Below are 18,484 nucleotides of genomic sequence, written 5' to 3' on the forward strand. Positions count from 1 at the left end.
GACAGATATAATTGTTTCAGTTGTATTGATACAAGGATAGTTACAGATTACGACCACACTTAAAAAAAATACAATAATAAAATAGAAAATAAAAGCAATATAAAAGTATATAAATAGACATATTTTCTTAATATTTGAGACTTTTTGAGTTTCTCTTTCTTCTGTTATTCCCGATTTCTGTAGTGCTGACGTTTATGTTTGTTCTTTTTGTTGTCCTTGTTCCTCTTCAGTCTGTGATGAAATCCAAATAATCAGGAAATTAGTCTGAAATCAATCTTAATTTCCAGTTACAGTAAATGAATATGCAAGCAAAATACACACAGGCAAGAAAACATACATATACTTATTTAGCACTGTTCAAAACGTAAGTTAAAATCTGGTCTACATCATGTAAGCTCTGTGAGTGATGTTGTCATGAAGGTAACATCTTAAAACAGTACTTAATCTGTTCAAAATCAGTCAGTATACTAATGTGCTGGTTACAGAAAAAAAATCATATGTACATGAGTGAATCTCTCGTGGTTATTATTCTCTGCATAGATATGATCCCTGAAGCAGATATCATTTTAGTGATGCTTCAAATAATCTTTCACCAACAATACAGACCACAGGAAGCAGTGTAACCAAGGTGTAGACCCCAAAGGTGATTAAATCAAAACAAGGCTTGTTTGGTCAGTCAAATGGAAAGATAAACCAAAGGCGAAGGCAGGCAACCATGTACAGAAGGCTAAGGCTTTGAGGCACAACAGAAAATCAGAAAACTATGACTGCTATGTGCAGGCAGGAAGAGAATGAACTTGCAAAAGGCAGGAACACACTGAGGGCATCGGGTGAGCGGGAGAAGAGAAATGAACGCTCAGTCGAGAGGCACTGACCTGAAGTGGCTCCACTCACTCCATTGTGAGTCACAAAGAGCATCCTTAGCTCGGACGCAGACAGTCTTAGCTTTGCGCTTGACCTCAAAGCTACAAATGTCTGTAGAGTGGACTGTCAAGGTCTAAGACATTTTTTTAAATTAAAAAAGATATGTCATTAAAATTATGCAACATCTACCTTCTCCTTACTATATTGAACAAGCAGGAATTTTGCGTTAGTTATTTCTTTTCTCCATAAAATTCACACGACAGTTATTAGCTGCTCTTACCTTTATGGCTTTTGAGTCAGTGCATGGGTTGCCACACCTTTTGCATCCCCTCCTGAGTTGTGTAATCTGGAAAGTAAGGGGGAAGTAGGAGTAGGGACTGCTCCAGGAGCTTGGGTAAGTCCATTTTATCATTGTTGCATTGATTTTACTGATTTCCACCTTGTCAGGTTTCACTATTGAGGGTGAAAGCAAAAGATAGAGCAAGAAGAAAATAAAGACATACATGAGAACATACTACCGCTTTAACAAAACTCACACATTGAGCTGTTTACAGCTGGTGTCTCACCTATCGCTGACAGGTGAAAGTGTTTAGAGTAGTTCTCCACCAGGAAAAGCTCTGTCTTCACATAGACAGTGATGTGGATTTGCTGGCTCTCCTCAGCGTAGGGGCAATGCTGCTCATCCAGGCAGGAGATCTGGTTACCTGTCCTGTCCACTGAACAGCTGAAGTTTCTGTGACTGGAAGAGCACGTCCAGTGCTGACCACTCGTATCCACAGAACACTGGGTGTCACCGTCTTCCAAGCTACAGAAGCAAAATATATATCATCAACTGTATAATTTTTATATGAAATCGAGTCACAAGACGTGACCATGATCCTTAAATGACAAAAAAACGTTTCTTTTCCTTTCATAATGAGGTATTTATAGATGACACTGTTACTCTCAGTACTGACATGAGTCTGAAAACTATGTTATTGTTGGACAGAGAGAGTTTCCACAGTTAGAAAGCTTACCGTCGAGCTCTGATAAATGTTACTTTCCCAATGCGACTTCTGTGCCAAGTCCAAGAGCAGCCGAACTCTCCGTTGTAATTCTGAGCAGAGCACTTTAAATAATCCTCTGCTAAGAGAAGAAAATAGTGAGTTGAAATACTTTTTTTTGCCAAATTTTAGCAGCTGTGATATTTTAAATCAGACTATACCTTCTTCAGTTTTCACCAGAATCTTCCTCATCTTGGTTTGGTCTTCTTGAATCAGGACCACAGTGTAATTGAGGAGTGATCCATCCTTGTTGTGGCAGGTGTAGTTGCCCCCTCCTAAGCTATCCTCCAGCGTTATCGTGTACGAGTTCCCTCTCTGTGTGTCCTCCACTCCATTCTTCTTCCAAAATATATCCTGACCCTTGTCATCTCTCCTCATTAGCTCCTCTGCAGAGACCAGGCAGTTGAGAGGTTGCTGGCCCAAAGAACCATCCACCTCTACAACCAGAACTAAAATAGCACATACAGTAGAGGAGGAATGAGGTTAAGGAAGGATTATTTCAACTTTGAGTATAATATATTTTCATGAAGATCATACATACTGTTTGGCAGGAGAGTCTGGTGACTTGGGGATTTTTGGCAACTGAATTGTAGAAATGTGCAAATGATGCCAACCACAAAAAAATTCATCTGGGAGAAGGAAAAACAAACAAACAAAAAAACAACAGATGTTAAATCATCAATAGACAACATCTTGAGTTAATAGGACAAAAAGTCATACCATTTCTGTTCTAATTAATCCATATATTGATTTAAGTCAATTAATTCACCAAGAAAATAATAACTGAACAGTATAATAGCAAATTAATTGTTCAGAACAAAACCCAAAGAAAAAACAAGACATCACAAAATTTGAGTCAAGCTTACATTAGCCTATGCTCATGTTTCATGTGTCAGGTTTTCTGACAATTTTTGTTTTCAGACACATTCCTCTCTTTATTTTCTATTTATACACACCAGTAATCACCTTTGACCAGGTGCAATGACATTGATCAATACAATTTTGAGAATATATCAAATTGTCACAATCATTTCATGAGAAGAAGTAAAAAATATTTTATTCCAACTTTACGGGCAACAGTGTACATTACTACCACATCAATTGTGTCAATATACATGTGATCAAAACAAAGAGACAGTTCAGTTCAGTAAAATCAGTTTCCATCCAGGTGAACTATGAAACTACAAACAATGCCAAAAACTTTAAAATTAACTCCCATCAGTTTCAATTCAGTCTCGAGAAATATAAAACAATTATTATAAAATTGAATGTGCAGTACAAAAAAAAAGCACATATTTTCATGTGATTAATATTTTATCATATTTGCATCAACTATCCATCATGATATCCTAAAAAGCATCTAGATAAAAGTGAAACCATTTAATTAGCAATATGAACCATTTAGTTCATAATAGCCTATTTGGTTAGGAACAAGTCTGGTTAATAATCATAGACACATATACATACATAAATAAACACACTTTTTACCATTTGATTTTAAACCAACAAGATAGAAATACACATTGTTCTGTTCCTTGCAGAACAATGTATAGCATCTGTTCGTCCTTTTAAAGGTAAACAAGCAACAACAACAACAGCAACAACAGATTAACTGTATAAGTCATTATAGAGACTTACCTTGTCGTTAATGTCCAGAATGAAATACTGGCGATCCTGTGTGACTTTTATGTGAGTGACTGACATTTCAGGGACAAATTCCCCAACATCGCCTAGAATAGAAAAGTCCAGAGGAACTTCACTTTCCAGCTGGGCTGTTGTATGAGCAGAGGTACTCAACAGTCCTTTACTCACTTCCAGTTAATGCTCTTCACTGACTAATGCAGCAATTTTAAATCACCCTTTACATACTTTTGTCTTTTTACCCTTTGACATATTGTTTGCTAGCTGTAGCTGTGCAGCACTGCTTCACTTTAAGCTTCCCTATTTCATTTTCAGTTTCTTCTTTGTCAATACCTTATTTGACAGGCACCATGCAGGGTGACACTTAGTTGTGACCAATATTGCCAGGCCTTCTGAAATGCCTCAGCACCCTGTTGCACAGTCCCAGCAGGGGTTTTTGTTTGCCGTCTTTTTATTCTCTCTCATGAAAAAAGAAAGAGAGAGAAAAAAGGACAAATAATAACAAAACAAAACTGAATCCCCCTTGAGAAAATGACATATTCCCATGAGAATATAACATATAACATATTCCCATGGAGTAGTCTTTATAGCATTAAACCAAGCTATGCTAACCTGCATGCCATTTAGCAGGATGTCATCTTTAAAACAGGTTTGACAAATCAAACATTACTTTTGTTTGTCAGGTTTATTTATAGCCAAACAAAACCCTGCCTCAAAAGACATTGTAAAAGTGAGATAGATGGATAATCTTTACTCATGGCTCTATTGCTTAGGTCTGATAGACATGGATCATTTTATGAAATATGACAAAAGGGGAAAGCAAGGTAAATGTTACATGTAGACTTCAAGAAAACAGAAGTACACTAGTTTGAGCTGACCAGGTAAAAGAAGGACATCCAAAACCCAGCAAGAGTAAGATAAAATATCACAATGGACAGCAAATTGGGCGATGAAACTGAGATAAGAAAAACGAAAACAGACATGAGCAGATTAGGGTGTGGGACTTGGCGCAGCTATGTAGACAAACACTGTAACACAACAGGCCAAAAGTGAAGCCAAACCCTTTACATCATTATAAAAGATCCACACTGGAATTTCTCTCATTGAGTAATTCTTTATTTATGTATTGAAAAGTTATAATGAACTTTCGAGTCACCCACATCTCATTTTCTTTGCATTTACCTGTTACTTCAGGTTTTGAGAGATAGAAGTTCTCAAGGGTGGAATTTCTCTCTGGACTTTCCTGTTTTGCATATATCATTACTTCACTATTTAGACCTTATCTATATGTAACCTGGCAACATGGATTAAAATGATCATGGTCAATTAATTACAGGTTTTTATGATTTTTTTATGGACAATGATCATTCCTGTGTTAGTGTTGTAGTCTATATAATGTCTGAAAATCTGATATCATCATCTGATAGTTTTTCAGGATAATCTGAGCTGTTTAACAGTAGGATTTCTTTAACAGCTCAAACACATATATAACATTGATTTATCAGTGGACCCAAACTGAAAATTATTATTAATAAATTAACTATTTTAAATTAACTAAACTATTTAAAAAACGCACCACACAGTAGGTTATTATTATTATTATTATTATTTTTTTTTATAGATTATACACCAGTGTATACAAGGATGTTGGATTTTTTTTGTTCTCCTTTCCCAATATAAAATGGAAGTGGCAATCTGCATCAAGTGTCTAATTTAAGAGGTAAAGTACACTACTTTATGACAATTTTAAGAGAATTTCTCATAAGCATGACTTGATTGTTTCAGAAGTTTGCTTCGGAAAATGACAAACTGCTTTTGTCTTGGACAGCCCAGCGGTAAAGCATACACACAGTGAATTTTCATAAATGATCAACAATATATGTGATTGTTTTTTCTATTACATTACATTACTACATCCCCTTTATCCCAGATAAGACTATATGGATTTCTGTTTACAAGGTATAGGAGTTACTTATGTTTAGTGTCTAATTAGACCCAAACAAAAGTAACATCATTATGCAGGACAACAGACTATATATTACTTTATGTGTGACTACATGAGTATAACGTTGTACAAAAACAGCCAATATAACATAAAAAACATGAAAATGTCCGTATTTGGTTAATAACAAAGTATTTACCGTAAAAACCGGTGTGTAAGACGCACCTTTAACGCAATATTTTTCATTTAAAAGTGGGGTGCGTCTACCGGTGTGTCCTATTCACCAGTAAAACACAGAGAATGGTCGGATCTGCATATGATTATAGCTATTTAAAGGGCTGTCTACACTAAAAACGATCACTATAACTTTAAACATAATGATGTGCGCGCACACTTATGAACTATAACGTCCTATAAACAGCGGTGTCAAGCACGCGCTGCACACTCCAGCTGTTTCGGCAGCTAATGAATATAGAAAGGCTATCGATGACCCGCTAATGCTGTTAGTTGTACAGAAAAATGATTGTGTGTTGATCAGAAGTAGAAGCTGTGATGTTTCAGTATTTACAGACCAAACTGATGTTGATGCGCGATGTGCAAAAGCGTGACTCGGGTGCAGTAGTCTATTTGCGCACAACGACAGCTCTGATGAAGAGTTTTTGGGACTCGAGTAAGCACACAGGTACACACTGTATTAAATATGTAAAGTTACTGTGTTCTTTTAAAAGGTTTAATGAAATTCGTAGCCTAACCCGAACCCGGTCTGAGTTAATATACTGGTCCAGTTCATCATTACCGGACCATTAACCATTACCCGATACACAGTTTCAGCTGTAATATGTGTTTTGATTGTGTTTCAAAGTAAATTTAGAGAGTTTGGGAGAATAAACCTAAATGAATAGCTACTGGTACATTCCAATAAACCAGTCTTTAATAGAAAAGTGTTTTCCCCTAACAAGACACCCCAAAAAATAGACTGCGACTTAAACACTGGTGCGACTTATACACCGGGTTTTACGGTATGTGTCATTCCTGTATGTTTTGTCACTATCATTAAATGTGCCCAGTTTGTGGCAAAGGAAAACGTGTGCAGAGATGTCTGAGGAACCATGATAAGTAAAGGCTATCGCAACAAAAAAATACATGAGGTTAATTAAAGTGTAAATTAATGAATCTAACAATTTTAGTCCACAAAACACTTTTTATATAGTACTTATGGCTGACCACTAGATGTCCCCAGAGTGTTACAGGTGTTTGCCTTTATCACATTACAGTGGTTTCCATTTGAAATGAAAAGCTCTCCTGCCAGTTGAAGCAATGGCGCAGAATTGCCACTTATTAAATCCGTGTGGTTTGATCAGTTATGCAATCAGCACAATCAAAGCAGTATTAATACATCACACATACTGTCACTCAAGTGACTTTCTTTCAGCACTTATTTAAATTTAATTGATTTCTGCTGGTGTCCTCAATTGTCATAACTCTGTTCTGCAGCTGTTGAGAATTACACGGCAATTACACGGGCAAGAGGCCGTGCATAGGCTTGTGATTTGAGGCTCTTCACCGGAATGTCTCCCAGATGCCCCAAACCATATAACAGCTGGAATGAAATCAGAGCAATGATCTCATCTGTGCGAGGGGATGGAAAATGGGGAAACAAAAGGAAAAAAGAGAAGACAGAAATGATGTAATGTGTGTGTGTTAGAGAGAGAGAGAGAGAAGGAAATAAGTGGATGGAGGTACATAAAGGTACATAAAGGTCAAGTCATATAAAATGGTGGATTTGCACACTGATCTATGGCCGCTTCTCTCTTATTGACAGAGCCCTTTGTGTTCCTGAGAAACAACAGATTTGTTCTCCACTACGGATAGACCATGGTGGCATTTGATATGTTTTGGCAGGCTTTCATATAGCTTAGTTTGTGTGTGTCTATCACACTCTGTGTGTTTATGAATATTCTCCTTGGAATCTCCTAAAAAGATTTGCGGGGAAAAGAGAGACTGAATTTGTTTACAGATTCTCAGATTCGTGGAACTTTCTCCGAGGACAGGGATGTCAAATACTGTACCGTAGTTCCTGCTCTTAACATTCCTCTTAGCAGTGAACCACTCATCAATACAAAGCATGATTTACTGTCTTAATAACAATAAAGTCAAACTCTCAAGTGAGGAATTCCAGCATTGTGCACTATTGTGTCTGAAAGCCATTCAAGTTTTGACTAAAGAGTGTTGAGGCAACTACCTGAACATTGAGTTGATTCACTTGTTAGTAAACTTCACTGGCCTATTTCATTCCTATTAAATGCCTGTCATAAGGCATAAGGCTTGAATGTAATCATTGTATTGAGTTGTTCTTTGCTGGAACATTTCACTTTAGCTACAGTATGTCTTCATCAATTTTTGATTTTAGCCATGATAGTGGTGCATCTAGAAATGGCAACTTCAGTCTGTTGGTCTGTGGATCCACAACTTTGGACCAGATTGAAATATGTGAACAGTTTTTGAATGGATTGCCTTGAGAATTTTACAGACACTCATGGTCCACAGATTACCTTTCCTTAATGTTAGTTTAAGGTGGACATTTGGGATTTTTAGTGAAGTGTCTCATTAACTATTGTATGGGCAGCCACGAAATTTGTTGCACACATTCTTGACCCCTTCAGGAAGAATTGCAATAACTTTGGTGATCCCATTAGCTTTTTCTTCAGTCGAATTTTGTCCAATATTTTGGTGCTGTACTTTGAGTGTAGTGGCCAATGTTAGCATGCTAACACGCTAAATTATGGTCAACATAGTAAGCATTGTACCTGCTTAACATCAACCTGTTAGCACTGGCAGTGTGAGCATGTGCATGTTGATACTAACATTTAGCTCAACAAACACACAGCCTGTAAACAATCAAACAAGAGGGTGAAAAAGTCACACTGAATTCTTGTTAATTGTGCAGAATCACCTTTGTGACCTTTGTATGAGAGATGTGGATGCACTCAGAAACTATATTGTCCTTTAGCTCACTGTGTATTTGACATCCCAACAAAATGCTGTCAGATAGCACATTCCATTAAAGTCTGCTGATTAGTCATTCAGTTATCTATAATCATCAAAGATGCTTGCATTCACATTACACTCAGTCACCCTTAAATCAAAGTGGTTTGACAGTTAAACCATCTCTTGAAGCCTCTTGCAGCTGGGAATAAATTCATTCAGTAAATAAGAGAGTTAATTGAGTTCAATAAGTTTGAATGGTATTCTTCTGCTGCAGATGAATATTTATTAAGGAAACCAGCATTTGACAGTGCCACAGTCTCTATCGTCTTCTCTCAGGAAAATACAAGGTGGTGCTGCACTGTTTATCGTTCATTCTCAGAGGAATAGGGTCAGTGAGGGGTAACCTGCTGAAAAGAAGAGGTAGGTGGAGGGATTTTCTCTGGCATTATATCACCTTTTGCCAGACTGCCTACAAAGTTTGTCTTCTAACATTGGAGAAAAGTCACTTCATTTCATTTTGGCACAATTTTTCACACATAGAGGAATCACAATTTTTCACACATAGAGGAATCAAGCTTTTAAAAGATCAGTGTGATCAAAGTTTCTATCAAAACTGCCTGATGGTTTTGCTTTACAAAGAGGTCCTTTGTGTGTAACAAAGAGTGACTTTCTTTGTCCCAGGATTCTCAAGGAGAACTGATGATTTTCTCAATAGACAAGAGAGGAAGAAGGGGAACAATCAATCAAGAAATACATTAACACCAGAAAATGTTTAGGACATTGATTTTTCTTTTCTTTTGTGCATTGAGGAGTAAGAGATCATTATGAGGAAAGGCACACTGACATCGTTGTCATAAAGACAGGGGGGAAAGGTATTCATTATTTCATAGTTGATATCTATCCATATATTCCAACTGGTACTTTGAATTGCCTTGGTTTTTGGTGGAAATATGAAATTAAAGAGATACATCCATCCATCCATCCATCCATCAATTTTCTTTCCGCTTATCCGGGGTTGGTCGCGGGGGCAGCAGCCTAAGCAGGGAAACCCAGACTTCCCTCTCCCCAGCCACTTTGTATATTCTTAATAAATGTATATCTATCTTAATGTTGTGTTAATGTTCATATTATTGTTATTTTGTACTGTTTATATATTTGGACAAATTGCATTTTGTTGATTTGGCAATATTGTTCTCAAACTTTCATGCCAAAAAAGTTTTTTGAATTGAAATGAACTGAATTAAGATTCATGGCAGGTAGCAATAGTTGGAATTACATTGTTATATTGTATAAAGAATTCTAACTCTTGGATAATTTCAGTACTGGCACTAATGGCACTAAAAAAATGCAGGATTAGTTTCAGTGGACCATACTGGGCCATTTTATTTAAACTCTGAATGTCCTTTCTTATTCCCAGGAAGCAAAGTTTTTCTTTTCTAAGAGCCCATGGTGTGTGGGATATAGCTGGAGTCTGTGGGTGGTACTGTGATTTTAAAAAATGAGTTGGTTCATGTACGCTATGTTGTTGTTTCTGTCTGACAACTTTATAAGGCTGTCTCATGAGGTCAGTGACTGTAGTTTGTGCAAGTGTGTGTTTGTGCATGTTGTGCATGCGCTTAAAATCAAAGAGGACAAATAAGCTGTGACTCACTCATCAGCTCCCTCTATGTGTTATTTTCAGCGTTTGCCTGTAACACAGACTTCAGCTGGCCAAAGTGACTCACTTGATATGCTTTGAAGAAGTCAACCCTTGGCCTGGCTGTTATCTCCAACTGTTAGGCTCCACGCCAAGCTCCACATGAAGTGTCACATTTCCTTTATTCTTGTGTATTTTCTTTTTTTTAGTAATTAATGTGGTTCTTCCTGTTCTGGTGTCCTTAAAGTGGCATGAGGCAAATGTCTGGACTCTCGTCGGGGATCCTGGCAGTCTGCCTGGGACCCTTGTTTCAGTAGGAAGTAAAGCCAGAGAACAAAATGGGCTAATCCGTCCCACTATATGCCAAAGAATGCATGGCCTTACCATAGTAATGTCATATATTTCTTGCATGTACAGTCCTCAATATGAAAGGATGACACACAAAAACAAAGCGAACAGTTCTATAAAAGATAGATTCATGTAAGTGTTTTTCAGTTGAAGCTGACAGCTTGTGATACCCATTAAGGTCGTTTTATCTATGGCATTAGATTGAGTTTTTTTGTGTGCTTGTGCATTAGGATGCTTTGCATTATTAGTTTGTGCTTACCATGTGATACACTTTTTGAATACATTTTCAGACTCGTCAAGGACTCTTTCCTCCTGCATGAAATATACATAAAGATTTTGCACGCATGTGAAAAATATAACGTTACTGATGAGATTAATATGGATGAATGATAAATAACGTTGCAGCAGATGTGATCATTTTTGATTGATGAGTGTTTGAGGATTCTATGGGCTGTCAAATGACTCGGCTAACTGTGGTATTTAACTTTGACAAAAACATCGGTTTACGGTATATCTGCCTGTGAATGTAATAATCATTGAAAATATCTGACAAATGTTGACTTCATGAGTGGTCAACAACTGGGGCAATCTGCAGCGAAACACTGCAGTCCCAGTGAGACCTGTTGCGTGATGCCGAGCAGTTGTATGTCTGTGGGGAGAGGGACAGTACAACAGTCTACAGTATTTGTTAGTCTGCACATTTGATTAAAGGTAGTGCTTCATATCTCAGATGCATTCAGGTGTAATTTTGGATCAAAGAGAGGGATGTGTAATTGGTCGTAGTGCAGGCCAACACAATCAGTGTAATGGACTATTTTGGTCTAGTCACATTGCATTATCTTAGCTGCACAAACTGATATGTGGAGAACTAGACCTGTGAAGCTGTGCCAGTGGAATGTCAAATGTCCAGTGAGGCAGCCTCTTCAAAGACAGGGTCATGCCATGACATTGTTTTTTCTGTATGCTCAAGTGTCCAAGAAAGACTCATAATTCATGAGAATCGCAGAATCTATAAATATGGGAAACGGATGTGCTGGTGGATCATGTCCAAAGTGTCTGAAAACTCAGGCGCCTCCAGGAAAGAGGGTCATTGTAAGAACATCGGTGACCTTTTGCTCCACTGAACGCTTTTACATGCATAGTTTCCTTATCTGATTAAAAACAAAGAAAAACGTGTATGTTCATGTTTCATTCAAAAAGGTATAACATCTAGATGGAATAAAAAATGCGAGATGGAAAAAGGGTGTCATTACTATGCCATACAAATTAGTGTCAGGAACAACATTGCTACTTCAGGACAGGCATACATTTTCGAAACTACATATCATACATAATGTAATCTAACTCTGAACTGATCCTCCAATTAAAAAATGAGCTTGTTTTTTATGACGTGTTTGAGCTTCACTATGCAGAGTTTGATGCTACAAGGCTTTTTTTTAAAGGGAGAACGTTTCTCTGTGCTCACCGAACATTAAGGCATGTATCTACAAGCATGATTTGTGGAATCTCAATGAGTTTGGATCCAACCATAGTCCAGTATCCAACTTACATATTAGTGATTACTGAGAATGGAATTTTCAATGAAGGAAGAGACATCTTCTGTCAAGCAGTCAAACTTAAATTAAACTTAAATTTGCACATTTAGAGATTTTGGATTTTTACAGATGGGAGAGGGAGATGTTGTTTTAAGAATTTTTAAACTTATTTAATTTACCTTGTGGGAAAACTACATCAGATGCAATTTATTATCGTAATATGCAGTATTTTTATATTTCTTGAAACATGATCTGTGGGCACCCCTTAATCCTCATATACAGAAATATAAACTGTCTGATGTTTATTATATCTATATAATTATCTATGATCTAGTTACTGTACATCAGGGGTGTTAGTATGAATCATCATGATTTTGTTATACCCTGACTAAATTTAGGAAAAAAACATAACTATGATGTAATCCCTGCAATTAGAACAGTGAAGTCAAGAAACAACAAAGAAAACATATTCCCATGGCCATAACTCATGTAAGTTCCAGTCAACTTAAACTCTCCTCTTACATGGACTCCGCTGTTTGCTGTTTATATTGATTTCATGTCATTAGTTATGTTTTTATACCTCTTTTCTTTTCTTTTAGTTTATCTGCATGTTACCAAAAATATATTGAGGGCTTTAGAATTCACTCTTACTCTTTAATTTAATTCACTATCTAACAAACTTCACCAACAGTTCGATGATGATGATCTGCTTCAGCACCCTACTCAACATGTTCACCGCTCAGTCAAGTGTTAGCATTCTCCTCACAGGGAATATAATTATTTTTTTCTCTTAGGGCTGAGTGTCCCAGTATGTTCTTTCCCCTTCAGCTATATCTTGGTTATGCACACATTATTCAAGTGTGTGGTGTCGGTCGCAATGGTGACGTCTCTGCTCTTGACTCATATCAGCTGCTAAACTAGTACTGACATAAGGGTGCTGTTTCCAATCCCTCCCGGAGCAGCTGCTTCTGGGCTTAAAGAATTTAACACTGATTCAGTCAGTTCAGTGTTGAAGGAGCCTGACCTATTACATGTCTGCCTTCAGGAAGTTATGGTTTATAAAGCATGAAGTTTTCTTTAGGTTGTACTACACTGCAGGGTCCTGACTGAGATATTTGAGTCTTCACAGGAAACTAGTGGAAATTCCCCTGCTGACCTGCCATGTATGCAAGCTCTTTAACCAATGTAGAATCACACCATGATGAGTATTTTACCTGACTTGGCATATTCAAAGAGGTGTGGCATTGCGTCTTGTTGCCCGTCAACCAATTTGTGTCAATAATGATTTAACTTCTGGATGGGAATGGATGTCTCCCCTCTTGAGAACAATGATGCAGTTGTTTAGCAGAATCAGAACATAACAATTCTGTTTCATTTCTGTCAGGTGGCTTCTGGTCTTTCCAGTGTTAATGATGATAAGGTTGTGGTTGGTTCTGGTTCTGTTTTTGAGCTAGTGAAATATCCACTTGTCTAAACCAAGAAAAAGGTTTCTCATGCTCAGAGAATGAGAGTTACATCCAGTCAACAGCCGAGATGTGTAGGTATTTGTACAGAAGAGATACAATTTTGAGGGCAAGAAAGTAACTATGATCTATGGCAATAATGCACAACTATTGGGTCTAAATGACATAAATGACCACCTATCTGGTTCCATTATTTCTAAATAGCACCAAAATCTGTATCAGTGTCTGTGAAGGAAAACTTTGTCACTATGCTATACTTTAATTTCAAAAGAGTTGCTGTAAGCACAAAGCATCAGTCAGATCAAGTTTGATCAAGCAAACAAATTAAAACAACTTTAATACTCTCTACATGCTTTCCAGCAGGGATGTTACTTGTTTACAGTATTATAGATCAATCCTAATAAATAAGCAATATCACAGGTGGGAAGCATACAATTTTAACACTTTCTGTTATGATTAATTATTATTGAAAGCCTATTGTAAACTTGTTTACAGCTAATGTGGATTAGAATTCATATTAATAACGGTGCTTATTTGATGTGATGTGTTTGTACTGCATGAATTTTAATAGCTGGGCCAACCACTTTAATCAGCCTTTGCCATAGTCACACATGGTTTCAAACGTGCTTTAGGTTAGTAATCCATCACAAAAAACATCTGGTCACCTTTAGTTTTTCTTGCATCGCTTTGTAGCTGTATGCAATCTACCACAAAATGCTCAAAATACACACAAAAAGTTAAATTGTTTATAGTGATTAGTTGATGTTTACTCATTCATCCTTACATATTTTATAATGAAAATCCGGCATGTTAGTGGTAATTCTGCATGCTCTATCTTATTAGGATTATACTAATAACAATGATAATAATAATAATTATTATTATTTTTACTATTGTCAGATTTTTTGAAAATCTATTTGTGTGGGTATGAAAAACTGGCGAAAAGGAAATTAATGGTGAAAATCCAGGTGAGTTAATACATTTTTTAAAAAAGTGTCTTGTTTTTACTTTCTTATGAGAACACATTTGTGTAGCGTTTTTGCATGTGCTCCCTATTTTATCATCACTATAAAATGTTGTCCATCACTGATATCACACTTGATTCAAGCTTAATTTATGATTCAACATACAAATGATTCAGTTATTTCAACCACAAACCAAGCAGAGTCCTTGCTTTACCACCCTGTCGTTTGTAATGTTTGAAACAGCCTGATAAAATGTTGAACTCTGTGTTGTATAAGACTTGGTTATTTGGTTGGTTAGGCGTTTGTGGGTTTTACTAAACACTGGTTCTGTTATCTTCTTGCCATTATACAAAGTCTACTGTGCACCTGTGATCTTGCTGCTATAGCAACTGCTATCAGAGAGAGACTTACATTCTGTGTAATTTGTGTTTCAAAACAAAAAGGCACCAGGCAGAATCAGCAGTAATTTACTGTAATATTTGCAGCAGCCCTCCACCTAAAACACAGTTTTGCATCTCTGTGTTTCTCAGACACTAAGATATTTATTACTCTGCCTCTAATACCTCTCTGCAGGCCTTGGGATAATAGCCTTGACATTGGGCAACTTTTATTTCAAATTCTAAACTTAGCTCAGTATTAGTCAGGTCAAAAGCTGTTAAAGTTAACATCAGTTTATTCAGCTGTTATTAATGATGTGATGTAGAAAGGAAAAGATGAGTGGAGAGAGGAGAAAGGGACCTGTTACATTCTACCTCTTTGTTGTGTCTCCCACTCACAGGTTCTTTGGGATGCGTTTTGTCTTTTCTAAATATCCCCATTTATATGCAGGTGAGTGAGCAGGTGGATGACAGTCTATTATCCCTTTGATTTGTATTTCGTAAACAACACGTCAGAGATGATGGTGGAGACGGGGAGCAATCAGATTCTATAATTATATCAGCTCTCTTCCGGAACACAACGCTAATATTAGAGATTCTGCTAATGCATCTTTCAGTTAAATTCAGAATTAAAAAGCTGCATTATTCATCAGCCATGATCTAGCACAGAACCTAGGTGGGGAAAAAACGAAGCCTATTGTTCATTGTTCAATAGGAGCCATTTTTTTAACTGAAATATAGTATATAACTGAGATATCTTGAAGCTGGATATGTTGCAAAGTATGAGTAGATTAAGGATGTGGATTTTTGGAAAGAAAATAATCACCTTTAACAAACACCAGTTTTCCTTCAAAAACAGATTCAGCATCTCACTAAATATACTAACTATAAACATTATATTTAAAATATTGGATAACTGATAGCCAATTAGATTTTATTTGTATAGTCCAATATCACAAATCACAAATTTGCCCCAGGGGGCTTCACAATCTGTACATCAATACAACACCCTCTATCCTTAGACTCTACATATGAATGAGGAAAAAGTCCCTAAAAAAATGAAAAAATGGTAGAAAGTGGTTGTTGGATCACCTGCAAGTTTTGGATAAGCATAACATGTTCCCAATTGAAGCATCAGTATTAAAGACAAGATAATGCATTCTAAATTTCTACATGATTTGGGACAATAAACTCAATTGCTTCATATAAAAGCTGCCCTTGTGGGTTGTGTAGGAGTTAGCTCTCGGAAGACATAAAATAGTATGGAAGAGTGAGTCAATAAAAACCATTTGTCTTTCCAATGTGCAGTGGTTGTGGTTTGTGGATCAAATCCATTTCCTTCAGAGAATAGTGTTGGAAATGTAATAACTCCAAGCTCTGTGACATCTCTCTCTGTGACATTTGTCTGTGCAGTGCTTTATTAACTTTGGCCAAGTTGAGACAGGCTATGACATCTATCAGTGGATGTAACAACTTTTACATTTTATTTCCACCACTGACAAAAGACGCAGGATGCCACTATTACTACCCACACAGCTTAAAGTAGCTCAGCGAGGGAGGCAATGTAAAGGTTAGAAGAACTCTAGTTAACGTTTTGCTGACAAAATAAGCAGAGCAAGTTGCAGCCTTATAGAGTTAACAGTAAAGGAGTCATGAATTAATCTAACACTAGTGATAACTTGCACATAAAATACTGTTAATAATGTTCTGTTCATGTAATAATGTTCTGTTACGCTCTCTGTCAGCCTGTTTAATCAAAGAGTGTGTTGGTAAAAAATGTGTATGCGTGTGATGGAAAAACCAGCCAGTGTATTATGAGCTCAGAGAATCTTATTTTATAGGATTAAGTGGGAGGAAAACTGTCAAAGATTACTTTCACTGAAACAAACATAACACATTATGTGTAGAAATAAACTGTTTTTAAGCAAATAGGACCTATAAGGTATATTCCCCCTATATATTCTCCCGTTATCTCTTAAATAACAAACACTAACCTGATGTAGGCATGGGTTGAATATAAAAGTTAATAGTTTTCTCTTTCAAGATTCCACCTGACCAAGGAGGGTAATAGCTCCACACAGGAGCAGTGTATTTACCGATATTTTCATGAAACTATGACTGGAACATGATGAGCATATGGACGGACAGCGAGCCAATGATTATACTGCGGAAAGTTTCCATAGACATCTAATAATGTTTTCTTCTTCTAAAACCTGTTTCCCTTGGAATACATTGCAATAGACTTAATCAAAGCTGAATACAACCGCCTTTGCCTGTTCACTAATTGCATATGTTGGCTTACATCACAACTTCAGCAAAAAATATTCATGTGAAGTTGTGGAATGATCTAATGTCTACATACGAACAACAACGTGAAATAAATTACACAAACACAACACCAGATGCTCAGTTAATAGATTGCAGCCACACTGTCACATCATTAATATTTGGATAGATCAAAGAGAAAATTATGAGTGAGCTCTCAAACTGAATCGGTACCTCGATTGTTAAACACAAATGTATGACAGCCTGAAATAAGAGTTGTACAAATTTCATGAAGTGCAATAAATGGAAACATTAAAGTCATCATTCATCCTTTTAATGTACAAATTGCTTCAGTGTATTTTCATTAACTGGTCTGCAGAGACTACAGCACTCTCAGCACAAACCTGGTCCAAGCAGCAAGGTAACATTGATCATATTTGATGTAAAGTTACCGGCAGGATAATGACAGAGCTCCTTGTTGTTAATAAGCACATGACTGTGCTTATCTGAAAAGATACAACATATTCCCTCTGTCTCTATCATATCATATCAAGTCATACATGTATGTTTGTTACCAACAATGTCCCCACCTTTTATGCTGTGCAGACACATTTTATGAACAAATTTGTGTGTTGGTTAAATGATTCTAAAAATGAAATTATAATGGTATAACCTGAGCCCACACAAAATGACACAACATACTCCTCATGTTTTTAGAAGCCAACCAATACTGCCATGACCCTGTATATAGCTGTACTGTCCTGTCCTTGTATTGTAATTTAACTTTTTTTTATTATGTCTTAAATGTATTTTAAGTTTTCTTCTTTTAACTCTGAGTGCATTTTTTCAGATTGAACATGTTTTTATTTCAGTACTCTGTTATCAGAGATTGCAATGATTAAAACTGCACATCAGCATACTGTTTTTACCAAAGTAAAGAATAATTCAAATTTAGAACAACTTGGCCATCATTTTAATCAGTTATGATAAGTTTGTACCCACCAAGGGATTTCTGAGATCTGGGAACATGACATTTGGGAACTCAACATCACTACATTGTACTTTTCTGGCGCCGGCAAGGCAGCTGCTATAAACAGTTGCTCTTTGTTGTTCTAATCTTTATTCTAAATTATTACTATTTATATATTTTTTATTGTTTTATTAAGAGTAGTTGTGTGTACAGTTTAGTTTAGTTTTGTCCCACGATGGATGGATAGATATTTTTTTCTTCTTCTGCTTTGTCACAGAGTTCCTTTTGGCAAGTCGCTCCCCTGCACTTGCACAACAGCGTGGAGTTTACAGAGCCATTGTTTACTCCAGTGATCAGCTGATGTTGCTCTGACTGGGTGACTTGGCTAGCGAGAGACCTGAAATCCCCAAGGAGTTGAAGAGGAAATACAGAGGATGCAGGGCAGGA

General features: G+C 36.7%; 1 protein-coding gene across 1 annotated transcript; it reads right to left on the reverse strand.

The window, feature by feature from the left end:
- Positions 1–164: 164 nt before the first annotated feature.
- il12ba (interleukin 12Ba) lies at positions 165–13,242 on the reverse strand. Its single transcript, XM_062425289.1, has 9 exons — positions 13,212–13,242; positions 3,546–3,679; positions 2,449–2,536; positions 2,069–2,356; positions 1,881–1,986; positions 1,431–1,669; positions 1,145–1,317; positions 876–997; positions 165–231 (listed from the first exon to the last, which is right to left on the reverse strand). Exons 1-9 carry the CDS (start codon positions 13,240–13,242, stop codon positions 165–167), a joined length of 1,248 nt encoding a protein of 415 aa, XP_062281273.1.
- Positions 13,243–18,484: the final 5,242 nt, after the last annotated feature.

Source organism: Scomber scombrus, chromosome 9 (assembly GCF_963691925.1).
Source record: "Scomber scombrus chromosome 9, fScoSco1.1, whole genome shotgun sequence".
NCBI lineage: Eukaryota > Metazoa > Chordata > Actinopteri > Scombriformes > Scombridae > Scomber > Scomber scombrus.

What these genes read in the sequence shown, in the direction of transcription:
- il12ba (XM_062425289.1), bottom strand. Translation starts at nt 13,242, where the DNA reads ATGCCACACCTCTTTGAATATGCCAAGTCAG. An exon ending in TTCTGGACATTAACGACAAG is followed by an intron (nt 2,537 to 3,545) that starts GTAAGTCTCTAT and finishes TCCTTCTCCCAG; the next exon opens with ATGAATTTTTTTGTGGTTGG. An exon ending in TCTGGTGAAAACTGAAGAAG is followed by an intron (nt 1,987 to 2,068) that starts GTATAGTCTGAT and finishes TTCTCTTAGCAG; the next exon opens with AGGATTATTTAAAGTGCTCT.